This window comes from Sus scrofa, chromosome 16, assembly GCF_000003025.6.
Source record: "Sus scrofa isolate TJ Tabasco breed Duroc chromosome 16, Sscrofa11.1, whole genome shotgun sequence".
Lineage (NCBI taxonomy): Eukaryota > Metazoa > Chordata > Mammalia > Artiodactyla > Suidae > Sus > Sus scrofa.
This window is the reverse complement of record NC_010458.4, coordinates 32,351,720-32,368,533: the sequence shown is the minus strand read 5'-3', so window position 1 is coordinate 32,368,533 and position 16,814 is coordinate 32,351,720. Positions and strand designations below refer to the sequence as shown.

Here is a 16,814-nt window from a genome sequence, read left to right as displayed (position 1 = left end):
CACAAGCCATTAAAAAATTTAGCTATGAAAGTTACTGGGGGAAAAAATTGAACAACTATGGTGTGACAAAGATAGGCGAGTCAATAGTAAGGTGGTGCATGGGGTTCTAAAAGGTACTTGGTTCCCTGTTTAGCCTGGCCCTTCTGCTAGTCAAAGGAAAGTCGGTGTTGACAGCAAACATGCTGCTTTGTATGCCTAAGTTATCAGTATTGGTTTAAGTACTTAACATAGCACAGTAATTATTTATAACAATATTAACAATAAGTTTTTCAAACTTCAAAGTGCAAGAATATATTGGGGTCAGACTTTTAATGCCTTTGCAGAATCAAAAAAAAAAAAAAAAAAGACTACGAAGTTGGTGAAAAGAACTAAAATGTAAAGGAAGAACAAAAAGGCATATATATGTATATGTCATGGATTTAAAATAAAAGCCAACCTTGTGAATAAATAAAGTAAGCACATTAAATGGCACTGCCAGGAAACACCTAATGGCAAGAGAATTTTATCTTTGGAAAGAGACATAAAGGATGATATGGGCCAATATTTAAAGGATGTATAATGAAAGACAAAGAAATGATTATTTTGGAAAAGGATCAGAAGAGCATTCTTGGCCAAGAAGAAATGGACTAAAGTTAATCCAATATGCGTCGAAGCTAATCTGTGGCAGATGAGAAATGGCTAAGGAGGGGACAGTGGAGTTGGGGAGGAGATAGTTATTCAAAATCCTGATTTTCTTTCTGTATATTTTTAGACAGAGCTAACGAGAGTACCTCATATATGCACAGTAGTTTAGTTTTTGAAGCGCTTTACTTTTATTCTCTCATGGGGTGCTAAAACTTCTGGTTTGGTAGGGATGGGATTTTCTTTGTGCTCCAGAGAGGTTGTGCAACTTTCCCACAGTCACCCAGCTAGTGGTAGGGAGCTGAGAGTAAAACACTTGTGTTCTGGCTCTTGACCCTCATGACCAATCCCTGTCTATGAGAGAATGAAAAGACAGATGGGAACTGTTGGATGGAAATTGCTACAATTTTGAAACAATTTATAACAAATGTACATTCAAAATGGTGAATGAAGTTTACCCCTATTTTATAAAGTTTACATGAATTTTTTTTTTTCTTTTCAGGGCCACACCTGTGGCATATGAAAGTTCCCAAGGAAGCAGCTAAATCAGAGCTGCAGCTGCCAGGCTACACCACAGGTACAGAAAAGCAGGATCTGAGCTGCATCTGCAACCTACCCCACAACTTGTGGCAACGCCAGATCCTTAATCCACCAAGTGAGGCCAGGGATCAAACCCACATCCTCTTGGATACTAGTCAGATTCTTAACCCACTGAGCCACCACAACAGGAACTCCTGAAAATTATTTTTAACTATTATTAAGTGCCACTTACTTCCTTGGATACTATAAAATGTATCCACTTGGAACACCTCATCTCTGTTTGCATTAATCTACCCTATGTTTATTATCTCTTAGCTCTGTAAACTTAGGCAAATTAATAAAGCTTTCTAAGTCTCACACCTGTCCTCTCATTTGTAAAATGGGTAGTAATCTTACAAAACTCCTGGGGTCATCATCATGAATATTATGTGTTTGGCAAAGAAGGTACCAGTATTGACATTACTAATGTACTATATGACATAACCTCTGAGGTCTGTTGTAGAATTGAGTGTTACTTCTTCATTATTTGTCTAAAATTCTCTTATAGAACTATCTCTTACAGACGATCTGTTATATTTAAAAAACAATGCTTTACTAAAATGTTTCTTAAAGACTGCAATATGTATAGATAGAAAGGATTTTTTTTTTTGGGGGGGGAGGACTATGACACATGTTCATTTTCTTTCTCCTTTCAAGGAATAAGCATGCACTAGTCCTCACCAGAACAAGCGATTACTTTTCTACAACTGGAAATACCCCAATTCCCAGACAGTCCTCGTCACACAAGTGATTGCAGTGTTGCAAGGTTTTTGAGTCATATAATGAGCTCAGATCGTTCTTGGGACTGACCCTCAGATTAGACAAACAGAAACAGTGTCTATCACCACAAGCTTCCAGGAAATGACTCTAAAACCTATCACGATTCTTTGTATAAATGACTGTGATAAGGATTGCTTCACCTATACTTGAACATCCTGTGTATAAAATGTGGGCTCCGAAGTGGAATGACCCTTGTGCCTACACTGAGGGAAGAACAGACCACAATTTTACTTATGGGCAGTGAAGCACTCCGGTGCTCTACTTGGGAGGTAAGTTTGCTTTTAAAATTATCCACCTCGTTGGAGACTGCTAAAAAGTTTCAAGAATTCGCAAAGCCTTATCACTGCCATTTTTAGGGTCCAAGTCCACGGTATAATAAAAGTATCATAAATAAAACAAAAGGAGTCAAGGTTATTTTGTTAAAATCTTATAGAGCCCAACATAAAATACGTCTATAAATTCTTAGAAGCGTGGGACACATGGAGTAGCTGAAGCTATGCTTTAAAAATAGTGGAGTGTGATTTAAGAAAACTCAGGCTACAGCCTTCAGCAGGTTGTCAGAAGGAAGGAAAGGGCTGAAAGAGGGAGGCAGGGCTCAAGACAGATTATAGAAAAAAGTCAAAAGCAAGCAGAGGAAAACACTACCAAGACAGCAGCTTCAGAACAAGTAGGAAGGGAATAAAAAAAAATAAGGGCATATATGTGAAAGTGTGTGTGAGTGTGACTGTGTGTTTGTGTATTACATATAAAAAGTCTAAGGGAAAAAGACTCACAGTTTATAGACAGAATCCATAGTAATACCACTTCTGTGCCCAAAGTTTACTTGATTAATATCAGAAGGAAAGTTAATGTTTGAACAGTCTTTCCCACATCTGCTACTTCCATAATGTCTGTGCGATCGTCATAAATTAGGAGTGGGGAAGGGCACCGTGCCAATTGTCAAAACAAATAGGCAATTCTGGATTCCAAGTTTCATATTATTTTCCTTGAGCCTGAGAGTGGTGAAGGCTGCTGGTCCCAACTGTGGCCACCCCAACACTGGAGAAGGAAAAACCACTCACCTGGATTCTGCCCAAGCCCTGCCCTCTGTGGTGGGGCACCTTGGCAGGGCCAACTATGGAGAGGTCAAGAAGGAACCCTGTCCCTCTAGTATCCAGACCTTGGGAAGAGCACTTCATAGTAAGTTAATGGAGCAAATGACACTAGGGAAACACAAACACTGTTAAGTGCAGGGGTTGGCACTCATGCTTCTGGCATTATTCACAGCTACCCGCTCTGCATATCCATCTTCCTCATCCTTCGTGCCATGAAATCAAGGTCTATGTTTTGTACTTTCTGCACCTCACATAGTGTGCAGTCTGTGGTGCATTAGAAGATGATGTCTGGAGTTCCCAATGTGGCACAGTGGAAACCTATCTGACTAGTATCCATGAGGACGCAGGTTCGAGCCCTGGCCTTGCTCAGTGGGTTAAAGATCTGGCGTTGCCATGAGCTGTGGTGTAGGTTGCAGACTCAGCTCAGATCTCACATTGCTGTGTCTGTGGCATAGGCTCGCAGCTACAGCTCCGAAAGGATCCCTAGCCTGCGAACCTCCATATGCTATGGGTGTGGCCCTAAAAAGACACACGCACACAAAAAAGACAATGTCCAAGACCTGGCCCTTACAAAGCCAGATCAGTGGAGGACACTGGGGTGGGGGTTAGTGGGGCTGCCAGGCCAGCCTCTGTTCTCTTTCTTTCCTACTTCACATCTCCAAAGGGTGTAGCCCTCAAGTAAGGCTCCCTTCTCTTCTTCCTGTGTTGTAGGGTATGCACATACCTGCTGGTCGTTATATATGGTCTTGAAGGAAGGCCTTATTGATAAGCCTCCTATTACCTCTTACCAGAAAGCTCTACACTGGAGCTAAAAACACCAGCCCAGCCAGTAACAGAGCAGTGCCTTATTGGCCAACAGCCACTATACTGTGTTTATCTTTCAGGAATCTCATGAGAAGGCCAATGTAGAGAAATGTGTAGTGTCTCTGGTCTTGACAAAACCCTGTCAGCTCCAGAACATCACCATAAACTGTTAATACACTTGTCTTTTAGCAAAATTTCGAATGCTCAGAGGGACTCACTCGGCCTGCTATGTTCCTATCACCTTTGTCCCTTTTGACTTAACTTCCAACCTGTAATTCTTGATTGGCTTATCCGCTCTGTAACTGATGGTGGCTCTCTCTCTGTTCCAGAAAAACTGTTACTTAAAGAATAACCCCAGGATTTCCCACTGTGACAGTACGTTAAGGACCTGACTGCAAAGATTCAGGTCACTATGGAAGTGTGGGTTTGATCCTCAGCCCAGTACAGTGGGTTAAAGGATCCTGAGTTGCCACAGCTGTGGTGTAGGTCGCAGTTGCAGCTCATATTTGATGCCTGGCCTGGGAACTTCCATATGCCTCAGGTGCAGCCAAAGGGAGAGAAAAAAAAAAAAAAAAAAAGAAGAACTGCAAGTTTTTATTTTGTCTTTTCAGGGCCGCACCTGCAGCATATGGAGGTTCCCAGGCTAGGGGTCCAATCGGAGCTGCAGGTGCCAGCCTACCCCAGAGCCACAGCAACACCAGATCCAAGCCTCATTTGTGACCTACACCACACTCATGGCAACGCTAGATCCTTAACCCACTGAGGTAGGCCAGGGATTGAACCTGCGTCCTCATGGATACTAGTCAGATTTGCTTCCGCTGAGCCATGACAGGAACTTCATAACCTCAAATTTAATGCTAGGTTATCCTCAGCAAGGCCACACTTATGAAGCACGTCTGAAGGTCCTGTTCAGCTCCTACTTAGGTCAGTCAGTCTACTGGAGTTTGGAGACTACCTTGGCAAATCAGTTGGAACCTAGGATTTTCATTCCATCATTCAACAAATAATTATAGGAGTCACTCTGGGTTCTGAGCACACACCAGTGAACAAAGCAATGTCCCAATATTCAGAGACAGAGCAGAAGATGGATAATGAACATACAAACATAAAGATAACTTCAGATAGTAATAACTGCTATAGAGGAAATAAATCAATCAGCATAAAAGGCTAGAGAGTGACTGGGAGGTGGGATGAAGTGCTAACTTAGGCTGGTTCTGAAAGGTCTCTTTGAGGAGGCAGCAATGGAGCTTAAAATGAGAGATAAGAGCCAACCAATCAAGGAAAAAGTCTTCCTGGAAGGAAGACTATTCCTTCTAGGAGAAAAGGGGGTGCAGGAATGAGTTAACATCTGCTCATCCCCACCCTTAAGAGCCAGCTTCTGATTCACCTCCTCCAAGATGCCTTCTGAGACACATTACCCTCTTGAGTGATGCCTTCATTTTGTTTCCCCATCACATAGACAGGTACGTACCAACACGGGAATAATTTGCATTCTGAATGTGTTTTCGAATTTCATTTTTAGAACACCAGACATAAGTTCACATGGAGAAAAGGGTATACATTATAGCTTGTATTTGATAAGCCAACAACAGCCTATTTAATCGTCAGAGAGAGCTCTACTAGATGATCCAGGGTCTGTGGAGAACCTGCTGCTGCAACAGAGGACCTGAATGCCTGTGAGGACCCCTCATCACATGGAGTGGGGAATGCTGACTTAGGATATAGCCAGAGACAAAGCTTTGTTGCAGGAGAAAATTTAGGGAACAATTCTACCATCGAGGAATGTTCCAGAGGAAACATCACCTGAACATTTACAGAGCCTAATGGATGCCAGTTTACAGAGTAAGAAAGGAAGACAATGTATTAATGCAATAATTTGAACAAGCAATTGTCGTCAAATATTAAATTATATGTTTTTCATTGAAATCATAAAGAAGAGAATATTCTTACCAGTTGCCTTTTGGGTTTATAAACTGCTGCACTGCATAGCCAAACTGTTCACTTGAAGGACCAGAGAATATCTTTGCTTCTGGGAGGCCAACATTGTATGCCACACAACAGTTTAAAATGCCTATTAGAGGGAAATGAAGATGTCATCAATACCTAGTTTGTGATGTAAGTTTGTAAAATAATTCTCAAAGGCCACTTTAAAAGAAAACAACTTGTCTGACAAAGTAATTATTCTCTTATCAATATTTACCAAGAAATAGTGGCCAACTGCTCTTTTTAAGTTCTCATTTGGAGCCCTGGCCCCATGCCAAGTTCTTTTTATGTATGATTCACTATTTCATTCATCCTCATAGCAACTCTTGGATGGTTGCTAATATTTTTATATATCTACACACACACATATATATATGTATTTTTTTTTCTTTTTAGGGCTGTACCTGCGGCACATGGAGGTTCCCAGGCTAGGGGTCAAATTGGAGCTACAGCTGCCAGCCTACACCACAGCCACAGCAACACCAGATCTGAGCCATATCTGTGACCTACACCACAGCTCACAGCAATGCTGGATCCTTAACCCACCAAGCGAGGTCAGGGATCGAACAAGCATCCTCATGGTTCCTAGTCAGATTCATTTCTACCGCACCACGAAGGGAACGCCATTGTTTTGCAGAGACTTCTGAGGTTCCTGGAGATCAGTGTGTCTCACAGGGAGAAACTGACAAGGGAAGGGCAGGATTTGAACACAGGTTTCCCTGATTCAAGCGCTTGAACGCTTATATTCAAGCACATATTCCCTCTAGGGATTCTGAAGTAACTTCAGTGCCATTTGTCCTTCCTAATGCAGTAAGACTCTAAGCCACCCAAGGGTAGGGTCTGAAGGCTATCTTCTATTTCTTCTGAATCTCCCTGGAGATCTTGACACGAACGCTACATGAAATGTCCGTTGAAAAAGTCTTGCTGACTACATCAAAGGAGGTAGAAAAACCACAGCTCCTTGAAAGTTGTATCATTTTCTTTCAGAAGGGATCATTTTTGAGGATGAAAATGTAGGGGGAAGTGTCCTACCTCTTTTATTCCAGTGGGAACTGTTAAAGTTGTTTGGCTTTTTGATGCTTCTCTTTCTGAATGCTCAATAAACGATACCCATTTTCAAAGAAACCTTGATAGGATAAAGCCTTGACAGACTTTTTTTTTTTTTTTTTTGAAAAATCTTGTTTTAGATGCAAAGAGTAAGGTTGGTGAAGTCCCCCTCTGACACTGACGGCATTAACGCAGGCCATCCAACATTCTAAAGAAGGTTGTGTGAATATTAATGTTCTCTATGGAGATGGGAACAGGCTTTGAGCTGTTCGAGATCAGCAGTTACCTTTGCAGACACTGAAGGCACAGTGGACTCTTTAAAACCGACATCAAAGTTCCGCTCATGTGTATTTTCACAAAGGAATATCCCACTTTCTGGGCAACACTGGAAGTGCGCAGTATTTCCCACGTCTATTGTTCCAGGCACTGAAAGGATGGAGAAGGAGGGCTGGCTCTCCTGTGGTGCCCGTGTCCTTCAGGGGGCATGTTCTGCAGCAAGTGCCAAAGGAATAAGGAAGGCAGGGACAAAGTTTTGGGGACTTAAAAGTAGTCGATGTGCCTCTCAATGTACCCAAACTATTCTACCATGGATCTGTCTACGCAAGAGTGCTCAGGTCACTATTATTTCTTAAAAATAATATGCTATCAAGGATGACAAGGACAAATAATAATCTTCAAATCCTCTGTAGCAAAATCTACACAGCCTCACACTTGCAGATTTTCTCCTTGATTCTATTTTTCATATGCTCCACTGCTCCTTTACACTTTTCAGGAAATCAAATGCAACAGAAGATAACAGGGCAAAGTGAGCAGAGAACCAGACAGTATTCAGAACACTGGTGTTTCCAATCAGCAGTTTAACTTTGCCCCATAGTGCAGAACTCAATAAATCCTATTTAATATGCTACCAATTATCTAACATGCTAGTAAAATCTTGGGGAGGTGATGTCAAACTGTCCTCTCTTTAAAATATCTAATGCTCGAAAGACAACATATGGCTGTATGTATGATGACCTCATTTTTTTCCCCTATTAATCAGATCTTGGCAGATCAAGTAATGACATGAAATCCTGATGGAGTCCATTTTATCACCTAGCAGTTCAATTTTATTATATGTGTGCATATATACTTATATGTATATACTCTGGGTATATATACACATACACACATGTACTTATACACATATATAAAATATTAGTTAAAAATGTAAATCACATTGCTTAAAATGCCCCACTGTCTTGCCATCACACTGAGAACAAAATCCAACTTTCTTACCAGAGTTTTCAGAGGTCCTTCGTGATCTGGCCCTCGTGTATCTGGTGACTTTCAGTTTCCACCACCCTCCCTGCCGTGTTCCAGCTGCACTGAGTTTCCTTCTGGTTCTTTGAACACATCATTCATTTTGCTTATGGCCTTTGCAGCTGCTTGATCCACTGCCTACAACATTCGTCCCAACTCATAATTTATGTCTTGCCACCCATTCATCACATAGGTCTTTGCTCAATTAGGTCTCTGCTACCCTTGTACAGACCTACCCCGACTCCTCCACCAGCAATGCCCTCCTCCATCATTACGCTACTTATTGAAGCTCTTTTTCTGATCTTATGTATCTACATTGTTTTGGATCTGTCTGCCTACTAAAATCTAAGCAACTTGAGAGCTCAGACCTTATTTCAAACTCACCCTTACCTTCTCAGCATTAAGGGATAATATTTACAGAATGAGGAGTTCCCATCATGGCTCAGTGGTAAGGAACCTATTATCTATCCATAAGGACGTGGGTTCCATCCCTGGCCTCACTCAGTGGGTTAAGGATCTGGCATTGCTGTGAGCTATAGTGTAGGTCACAGATGAGGCTTGGATTCCACATGGTTGTGGCTGTGGCTGTGGCCAGCAGCTGCAGCTCCTATTTAGCCCCTAGCCTGGGAACTTCCATAAGCCGCAGTTGTGCCCCCCCCGCCCCAAAAACAGACAAAAAAATTGAGTGAAATCAATTGTTAACAAATATACATTCTTTGATGATGATATGGAATATAGAGAAGATTAAGGAAAGATTACTCATAATCATATCATTCTTATGTAAGTACAGTTAATTTGGATATACTATTTCCTTCTGGTATTTTTTTTTCCTGTCATATTTAAACCATAATGTATTTTCCAATTTGTATCCTACCATTTCTTACTGCTTGTATTTGCCTGCCTATGTCAGAATCATCTTGACTCATTGGATCCCCACAGCATCCTTGTGAACAGTAAAACCTAGTTATCATTACCAATGTACAAATAAGGAGACTGCAACTCATGGAGGTTAGATGCCTTTCTAGCACGCAATTGGTGGTTGAGCCCTGAGTCTTGGTCTGGGTTCATCTTAATCTCATCGTGCAGAATTTCCATTCATGAGTGGTCTGCTCGTTTTTCTCATAAAACATGTCCTTCTCCATCACCGTTTCTTCCTTCCACTGATCCTCAATCTCTTCTTTCTGCTACTTCAATCCTTCCCTCAAGAGCCTACACCTTTTCATAAATCTGGACAATCACCTAGCACTATACTTATTTTTTTCGAACATATATTTACAATGATCTATGTCACCATTTCACACTTAGCCTAAGCTAATTAGCCTCTACAAATTTAATGGAAGTATTCTAATTAAATGTCTATTTCCTCTTTACAATCCCACTGCTTATGGTAATGTGCTCCTATGTCTGTCCTCATAACTTAACTGGATCATATGGAAAATAACAACCGTATTTGGTTCATTGTGTTTCTTCCCCCACTCCACCCCCTGCAACATGCCCACACACTAAGAAATGGATCATTCAAAAAATATTTATCCAACTCCTTTGTGCTAGGTATTTTCTGAGATCCTGGGGATATAGCAATGAACAAAACAGACAAAATTCCTGTCTTTGAGCCTCCATTCTTGTAATTTGAATTAAAAACAATTATATCTTCATGGGATAAGTATTAAATTTCAGAAAACTACAAAGAACCTTGAACCAAACGTTAAGAAGAAGGTAAATCTGAGTTTGAAGGCTTCGTAGAAGAGGTGGCAATCCATCTGGACCTTAGAGATGAGCTGAAATTCACTACCTAAAGAGGAAGGCCAAGGTCAGTCCAGGTACAAGGAACATCGTGCTCAGTGTCATGGATGTGTGAAGCGGTATGGGGGTGGTGAGACACTGTCCCAGCAAGTCATAGATTATTTTATTAATTTATACATTCCTGTTCTCTATTAGGTGCAGAGAATTTCAAGGTGACTTCAGCTTTGCCCTGCCAGGGTCATGCTATTACCCAGAGTGGATCTCTCTCTTTTTCATCCTCAGTGGATGCCTGTGAAGCAGTAATAGCACACAAACTATTTATCCACAGTGCACTGGTTGACAGTAACGGAGCCCAAGTATTCACTGAATCTCACCAAAACTTACTGCAAATGTAAGCAATATATTTCCTAGAGGCTTAACTAATTTCTTCTATGTCCACAGTTAAAGGGGGATCATGTTTCATCCTTGATCATAACCTGGCTTGTTGCCATCTCAATATCCACAGGTAAAACAGGTAGTTCAGCACACACGGATTAATGCAGACTTTTTTCTTCCATTCGTTTAAAAATTCTACAGCACCTCCTGCCCTGAGAGTTCTTGCTCATCTCTGAAATAGCTTTCTGAGAAACCTTAATACTTTAATAAATAGTTTCAGCATATATGGCGCTCATTCTCCTACTTTTTTTTTTTTTTCTGGAACCCGACTTTAAATAATAAGACAATTCCAAAGAGAAATAAATATGTTTGGGAATGAGATATAGTTAAACCAGTTTTGTTCTCAAAATGTAGTGAAGCTCAGAAAAGAACAAAATCCTTGGAAAACAAGGCAGAAAAAAGTGTAGTAAACAAGACATGTCATTCTATATTCAACAATAAAATTTTATCAGGAAGTGTCTTGACTGCCACAGCATCACTGTCAGAGCTTAATGACACACATTCATAGTAGAAGATCACAGAGAAGAGCTTAATTTTTGTGGCCAAAGCAAAATTTAAACATATCTACATATGTCAAAGGGCAGGCTTTTCACGGAAGGGGTTCATTTGCAAGAAGACCCAGAGAGATAAAGGGGAAAAAAAAATCACGATAAGTCATGTTAAGAGAAGAGAATTAAAGCCAAAAACAAGAGGTAGACCTGGGAAAGGAGGGGTATTTTTAACTGGGACTCTCATATTCCATTCTGGCCCATTCCTCCAGATGTATGCTGGTTTTTTTGGGGGGGGGATGTCCCTGTTAAATAGTGAAAAAAAATATAAATATTCTTTCAGTTATAAGTCAGAGGGACGTAAGTAACAATATGGAGACCATAATTAATAATACTGTATTGTATATTTGAAAATTGCTAAGAGAATAGGTCTTAAAAGTTCTAATCACAAGAGAAAAATTGTAACTATGTGTGGTGATGGATATTGCCTCATTGTGGTGCTTATTTTGTAACATATATACCCGTATCAAATCATTGTGTTGTACACCTGAAGCTAATATGTCAATTATATTTCAATAAAAAGTAAGTAAAAACCAAATTAAGCATATATGAGAATTCTAAGGCCTAAGTCTCCATGACAGTACAAGCCCATGGTGTCACTGCTCTAGGGAGGTGGAGCCCATCTCTCTCCCATGCCTGGTAGGGACCAGTCCTCAAAGTTACAGAGGTAGTGGCAGAAGCAGGGACATCAGACAGTGAGCTGAGCATTGCAGGGGCACCAAGACACAGGCGAACACTTTTAGGGGACAACAAAGGTTCTCAAGAGACTGTGCTCAAGAGTTCAGAAGAGGAGTTCCCGTCGTGGCGCAGTGGAAACGAATCCGACTAGGACCCGTGAGGTTGTGGGTTCGATCCCTGGCCTCACTCAGTGGGTTAAGATCCAGTGTTGCTGTGAGCTGTGGTGTAGGTCACAGACATGGCTCGGATCTGGCATGCTGTGGCTGTGGTCCAATGTGACCCCTAGCCTGGGAATTTCCATATGCCGCACAGGTGCGGCCCTAAAAAGACAAAAAAAAAAAAAAAAGAGTCCAGTAGAAACGCTCCCATCTAAATCAGAGATGGGTGAAACTCTAGGTTTGATCTGTCCTGGGGCAAAATTTATCTCCATCTTGGGGATCTGGGAATCTAGAAAACAAGTTCTCTGCTTTTAAAAAACAACGGTTTGATAGGCATGTGGTAGACATTTCCATTTAAAAGGCAGAGATTAGAAGGAATAAGGGAGTCACTGGTACCAAAAGAGTCTGACCATAATTTCTCCACTCTATAACAAGGGCCACCTTTCCTCCAGTTTCCAATAACTCTTCGTCACTTCTGAGCCCTCACCAGAAGTGGCTTCACCATTCAAGTTTCTCCCAACAGCTTCCACAGGGCAATCTTCAAAGCCCCTCTGTGTAAATCAGGTAGCATAACCCAAATTCCATTAGGTTTCAAGGCCTGAAAATAATCCTCTGTTGCTGCAGGCTTTATCCCCTGGGCCTGTAACAGCTCTACTGGCCTCTGCTTTCTGAGCCCTTCAGTACAAGAGCAGCATTTCTGCTGAGACAACACTGCTAAAAACCTTGTAGGTCTCCTGTGTATGTCATGGGGATCCACATGGATAACTCCATCTCTATTCCTGGCCTCTGCCAGGATGGTTGAGAGGATCCAGGAAGCACATGCCTAATCAGTTCAGCAAAATGTTTTCCAACCACACCCTTGACCTTGCCTTCAGAGCACACCCTCCTAACAATGAATCTCCCAATATTTGCTGCTGCTGCTTTTTTTTTTTTTTTTTTTTTTTGCGCTAGTGTGGATAGGCTGAGACTTTCTCAAATCATTAAATACAGTTCTTTTTTGTTTAACACTTCCTTTCTCAATTTATCCCTTTCCTCAGAAAACAAAAGCATCATTTTGCTTGGCAATCTTAGCTAAATACCCACGTTCATTGCTTGAAAGCCGCCCATACAACAGTAGGATACAATCTGACCACAATTTCTTCACTCTATAACAAGGACCACCTTTCCTCCAGTTTCTAATAACTCTTTGACACTTCTGAGCCCTCACCAGAAGTGGTTTCACCATTCAAGTTTCTCCCGACACTTTCACAGGGCAGTCTTCAAAGCCCCCTCTGTGTAAGTCAGGTAACACTCACAGATTTGGGGACTGGGATATATCTTTGAGGGGGGCCACCATTCAACTCAATATAATGGATGCACAGTAACCTAAGATCTTGACTGATGCTGGGCCATTTCTCAGGGTTGTGTTTGCAGCGAGAAACCTTGAGGGTGAGGTAATATCTCTCTCCAGGACAAAGAACAGGCTTGCTGACTTCGTGCTCTAAGACACCAGGTCAGCCAACTCAGTTTCCCTCTCTCATAAGACATCCTACCAAGTGTGCAGGCTTGTGTAGCCCTCGGGATGTCATGGGGAAGCACAGGGGAACTGATGCAAACACAGCCAAGCTCGTGCTGCCCATTGTGCTATGAGTAATAAAGTCCTTTGTCTCTGACCCAGGAATCTCATGTCATTTCAGCATCCATGAACCGTAACAAGCTGGCGGAGGAGCTTGTACATAGGGTAAAATCAAATACTAGACCTGTCAGAGTGGAGAATAAAACCCCCCGTCAGGGTACTGAAGGCCAAAGACAATGAAAATGGATACTTCTTGTGGAGTCAGAGCAATCTGGAGACCACTGCATTATCCTACTAGGGGAGAATAAGGACTTTCACAGAATTTTATTTCAATTTTAAGCAGCAGAGACACTCACTGACATCTGAGTAATAATTTCACAAATTATTTTGCTTTATAATTTATGACTACCTCCCATTCCCCCCTTTTGACCACACCCATGGCATGTGGAAGTTCCTGGTCCAGGAATTGAACCCATGCCACAGCAGTAACCTGAGCCACCATAGTGACAACACCAGATCCTTAACCTGCTGCACCACAAGGGAAAGCTCACACCCCTCTCCCTGGGTTTTCATCATTGTGTACTTATCACTTATTTGACAATTATTCTGCATTCATATTAAAGAAATATACTCATCACTTCCATGGTCAGAAAGGAATCCATTAATATATTGTTAAGCCTAAAGGGGTGTTATGGATGAATTGCCTCTCCCCCAAATTCCCACATTGATATGCTAATTCGTAATGTGACTAAATTTGAAGATAGGGTCTTTAAGGAAATATTTAGGTTAAAAAAATTCATAAAGGTGGGCCTTGATCTGACAGGGCTGGTGCTCAGGGAACAAGACCCCAAGCTCTCTCTCTCCAGATATGTACAAAGGAAAGGCCACAGCCAGAAGGCAGCAGTCTACAAATCAAGAAGAGAGCATCACCAGAAACTAAACTTTTTTTTTTTTTTTTAGGGGCATACCTGTGGCATATGGAGGTTCCTAGTTTAGAGGTTGAATCGGAGCCGCAGCTGCCTGTCTACACCACAGCCACTTGGGATCTGAGCTGTGACTGTGACCTACACCATAGCCAGATCCTTAACCCACTGAGCCAGGCCAGGGATCAAACCCACAAACTTGTGGATACTATTCAGGTTCATTGCCGCTAAGCCACAGCGGGAACTCCCAGGAACCATTCCTGATGAGGCCCCTTGATCTTGAATGACTATCTCCAGAACTGTGGGAAAATAAATTTGTTAAAGCCACCCCTTCCGTGGTATCTTGTTAGGGCAGCCCCAGATTCTGATTTCAGGGGGAAATCAGATTCCAACAGGAAATTCTAAAATTTCTACCGAGTTTCAAAGATAATTCTGTCAATACACAGAAGAGCATACAAAAGTATAGGAGGAGTTTCCATCATGGCTCAGCGAAATGAATCTGGCTAGCATCCATGATCCCTGGCCTCGCTCGGTGGGTTAAGGATCTGAGCTGTGGTGTAGGTCTCAGACCCGGCTCGGATCTGGTGTTGCTGTGGCTGTGCTGTAGGCCGGCAGCTACAGCTCTGATTCAGCCCCTAGCCTGGCAACCTCCATGTGCCATGCGTGTGACCCTAAAAAGACAAAAAATAAACACAAATAAAAGCACAGGAGAGAGATATACAAATTTGAATTATATAATTTAAGGTTCATAGCTTGTATGAAAAAAAAACCCAAGATTGCATCAAGCCTTGGGGCGCTCTAGGGTGTTGTTAGGCAATGGTGAGGCCCTTTCACATTTTTTGATCTTGCAGGCAGTGAACATCTTCAAAAGTCTACAGCGATTGCATAAGTCCATCTACTATGATTTAGTGCTTCTTGACAACTCAATAGATCTCTTTTTAATATATATAAGGATGTCGGAGATGATCTGCCATCTGGCAGGCTCACTGACTCCCAGAGTCCAAGAGGACTGGGGGAAGTACCAGCTCATCAACTCACTTTCTATTTTAACACTTTCTCCCTAAAGTCTTTCTATCTGGACGAAGAAATCCTTTTTCTCCCTCTCTCTTAGAAGAGCATTTTTGTGCTTTAGCAAGTCAGTGCCTGTTGAATAGCTTGCTCGGGAACAAGAAATACCCTACACATTTCAAAGCTGTGTATGGAAATAACAGGCAACTGAAGCTTCTAGTTCTTCTGTTACATCTCTGTTCACAGGTCACTTCTCTATAAACGTTGAGCTCAGGTCCTCCCCTACCCTTCGAGCCTGCACATACCCTTCTAAATCCTGTGATCTGATCGTGTACCACAAGAGATGCAAATGGTGAATATCTCGAAGTGTTACTTAACTGTTCTCCTGCGTAAGTTCTGTCTCAATAGCTGCAGAATCATTTCCTTCCCCATCCTGTCTGACCTCACCTCTTACCCTAGCTTTTTAGCTCACTCACCTGGATTCTGGACTCTTCCTTAAACACACTCCGACCTCAGGCCCTTTGCATTTGTTCTCTCTACAAGGAACACTCTGCCCAGAGACTGTTGTGTTTCTGCATCAAACATCAGTCTATCAGAGCCGCCATCCCCTACTACCTGCGCTGGTCAGGGGCTCCTGGCTACCCTTATCTCCTGCTATGCATGCCTTTGTGGGATCCTCTCCCTTTGGTGGGCACAGGAACTGTGACTTCGAACCAAAAGAACCGAAGATTCAAAGATGTAGAATCAAATATCACAGGATGTCACTTCTGTGATTAAATCATATAAACCGTAACGCCCATCTTGCTAGCAGACACTTTCTCTTGTTGGATGAAGCAAAGAGGCCCATGGGTGAGGAACTGAGGGCAGCCTCTGGCTGAGAGCCAGTGAAGACCTGAGGCCCCCAGTCCAACAGCTCCAGGGAAAAGTAATGCTGCCAACAAAGTGAACAGAACCAGATCCTTCCTCAGGTAGGTGTTCAGATGAGACCCCCCCATCCTGGCCAACACATTGAGTGCAGCCTTATGAGAGATCCTGAAACAGAGGACCCCAGTGAAGTCATGCCCCACTCCTGACCCAGAGAAACCATGAGATAATAAATGTATGTTAAGTTACTACGTGTGATCATTTGTTATAAAGCAATAGTCATAATAGAACCCCAAGTGAAATAATACCTTCCTGTTTCCCACCCTCTCCCAGCATCCTCTGTCTCCCTTATTTTGCTGTATTTTTCTTAATAGAGCATTGGTACCTCATATGTTATATATTTATCCTTTTTTATTTGTCTGACTTCCTTAATAGAATCTGTAAAGGAAGAGTTAAGTCTGGTAGGGATTGATGCTTCTGCAATTGGGGAAGAGTAGCTCTTAAGGAAAAAATTATAAAACTGTGAAACAAATTCAGGTATAAAATTAAATATTCGTTTAGAATGAGGAAAGCAATCTGAGCAAGTTACATAGTTTTAAAAGCTGAAAAATACTCCAAAAATAACATGTATTTTACTAGTTGCCTGACATACTTCTGTAATACTTTTTGCGTATAGTTTTTGGCTCTACATCTTT

General features: G+C 41.9%; 1 protein-coding gene across 2 annotated transcripts in view; it reads right to left on the bottom strand.

Annotated features, from left to right (window-relative positions):
• ITGA2 (integrin subunit alpha 2) overlaps window positions 1-16,814 on the bottom strand; it is a 104,072-nt gene that overhangs the window by 71,778 nt on the left and 15,480 nt on the right. For both annotated transcript variants that reach the window (XM_021076566.1, NM_001244272.1), the window contains 1 exon segment: window positions 5,829-5,949. In XM_021076566.1, the coding sequence (XP_020932225.1) occupies window positions 5,829-5,949 (121 nt within the window).